This window comes from Cariama cristata, unplaced genomic scaffold (assembly GCF_000690535.1).
Source record: "Cariama cristata isolate BGI_N322 unplaced genomic scaffold, ASM69053v1 scaffold22465, whole genome shotgun sequence".
NCBI lineage: Eukaryota > Metazoa > Chordata > Aves > Cariamiformes > Cariamidae > Cariama > Cariama cristata.
This window is the reverse complement of record NW_009617286.1, coordinates 29702-31639: the sequence shown is the minus strand read 5'-3', so window position 1 is coordinate 31639 and position 1938 is coordinate 29702. Positions and strand designations below refer to the sequence as shown.

At 40.8% G+C, this 1938-nt stretch overlaps 1 protein-coding gene across 2 annotated transcripts in view; it reads left to right on the top strand.

Moving 5' to 3' along the window:
* Positions 1 to 239: 239 nt before the first annotated feature.
* Positions 240 to 1938, top strand: part of SLC1A4 (solute carrier family 1 (glutamate/neutral amino acid transporter), member 4) — a 15425-nt gene continuing 13726 nt past the window's right edge. Inside the window, exons 1-2 of one of the 2 annotated variants that reach the window (XM_009700482.1) lie at positions 240 to 278; positions 1739 to 1801. In XM_009700482.1, the coding sequence (XP_009698784.1) occupies positions 1757 to 1801 (45 nt within the window). In that variant the 5' untranslated portion in view covers positions 240 to 278; positions 1739 to 1756. The remainder of the gene's footprint in view (positions 279 to 1738; positions 1802 to 1938) is intronic. The other variant, XM_009700483.1, reaches the window with a different exon arrangement.

The window sequence follows — 1938 nt, the reverse complement described above, 5'->3', positions numbered from 1 at the left end:
TGTGGCAGACAAGCAGGGACCTTTTTATGTGAGCAAAAGACGATGGTATTCACACCTCTGGAGATGTAGCAAGACATCTGCTCCTTGCTGTCAGAGTATCTTCTGTAGTATGTACCTCACTAATGCTAATATGCTTGCCTTTGCAAAAGGCATTCAGTTTCTGAGAGTAAAACACCTTGGTGCATTCGTTTTAGAACTTCTACAAGAAATGTTTCATTTTCTTTGTATTTTACAGAAACCTGTTTCCTGCAAATCTTGTTGCTGCAGCTTTCCAAACGGTAAGATATATGTGGACTTTGGACATGAGCCACAGTGCACAGACAAAGTAACTGCTCTTTTTTGAAAAAAAGACTAGAAAGATGGTGTTGGAAATATCAAAAGTTAATTTACTTATAGTAGGTGGGATTTTTAAAAGCACCTGACGTAATCAGGCATACAACTTCCACAGCAATTAGTTTGATTTTGAAAGAGACTCCTCAATCAAAAGCATATTTGTAGCCTATGTTTTGTACCTCCACCAAAAATGTTCTTTACACTTTTATACTTTGGGTGCCATGTTGGGCAGCAGTGGCAACTCTGCTTTGTGCCAGGCTGCTTATCACTTTGCTGGAGCTAGCTGGGAACGCCTAGGGTACGTAGTTTGGAGCTGGGCTCAGAACAGACAAGGCTAAAGACTTTTAGGCTCCTATATGTGTAAGCATTGCCTGTTGCCTAATGCTTTTATTCCGTATTTTCCATTTTATCCCTTGCTGGATTACTTGCTCAGCCTGGCTTCTCTTCCAAGAGAGGACTAAGTGTGGTAGGATGGTAACTGGCACCAGAACATATTGTGGTTTAAACTGATGGACAGGAGCTTTGGGGCTCCAAGAAGATTTCGATTTAGTTCTTATTGCTAATTTTAGATGTCAGGCTTGACACTGTTGAGAATATTGCTATGGGGCAGAGTGATTCTTTATGATACAGGAGCAGAATAATAGTTTTGCCTTCATGGTATTCTGTGGGCTTGCTTTTCTATCAAAACCATGGTCAAACTCTTAAAATGAAGTTCCATTTTGAGTGTACATGTAATACAGTACAAATCAATATGCCATAAGTAAAAATAGGAACAGTATAAAAACATCCTTAAGAAAAGGATATTCTGTGATACCTCAAGTGTCAGGGTTCTGTGTGTTCAGGGATGAAATAAGGAAGTCCTCCTTTCCTCTGTGCTGCTGTTGTCACAGGTAATTGGCACGTACGTAAGCTTTTCTTTCCTGTATTTTATATCTAAAGCAAACAGTGAAAAGAAGTGCCCTGCTTTTATGAGGCGTCTAGCTTATTTATCAAAGTAAAGCGTTGCCCTAGATTTTAGATATTTTACTGACAATTTTAATGCCTGCCTCACCATTTCTAACAGTGAAACAGCTCAAGCAGCACTTGCCTTCTGCAAGAGCCAGTGCGACAGCGTGGTGTGTGAGCAACAGCAGGATGGAGGAGAGGGGAATTCCTCGGCTGCTGCCCAAACCTGGGAGCTCGGGGTGTCACAGAGCACTTCTGTTGCCACATGGGGAAGGAGCTGCATATACTGTCACTCCCTTTTCTTGCACAGGACAGGCTCGTTAGCCTCCACAGTATGGTCTCCAGAAAAAAGTCTTCCTAACAGTAATCTCCTTATGAAATGTTAGATGATATGATCATACTGATGATCTGATCGGCAAACATTGTGGTTTTGTTTGTGGTTTTTTTTTCTTACCTGCAGTACGCAACAGAATATAAGATGCTGCTCAGAAACACTACCTCGGGAAATGTCACATGGGAAAAGGTAAGGTCACTTCTTAAGTTTTTGTACAAACCCTTGTCAACTGTAATATTTGACTACTTCGCAGTCTTTAGTCCTTTCCAGCAGTCACTGGAAAGAAAGAAGTATCAGATGTTGAGTTACTGTATTTTTAATATGAT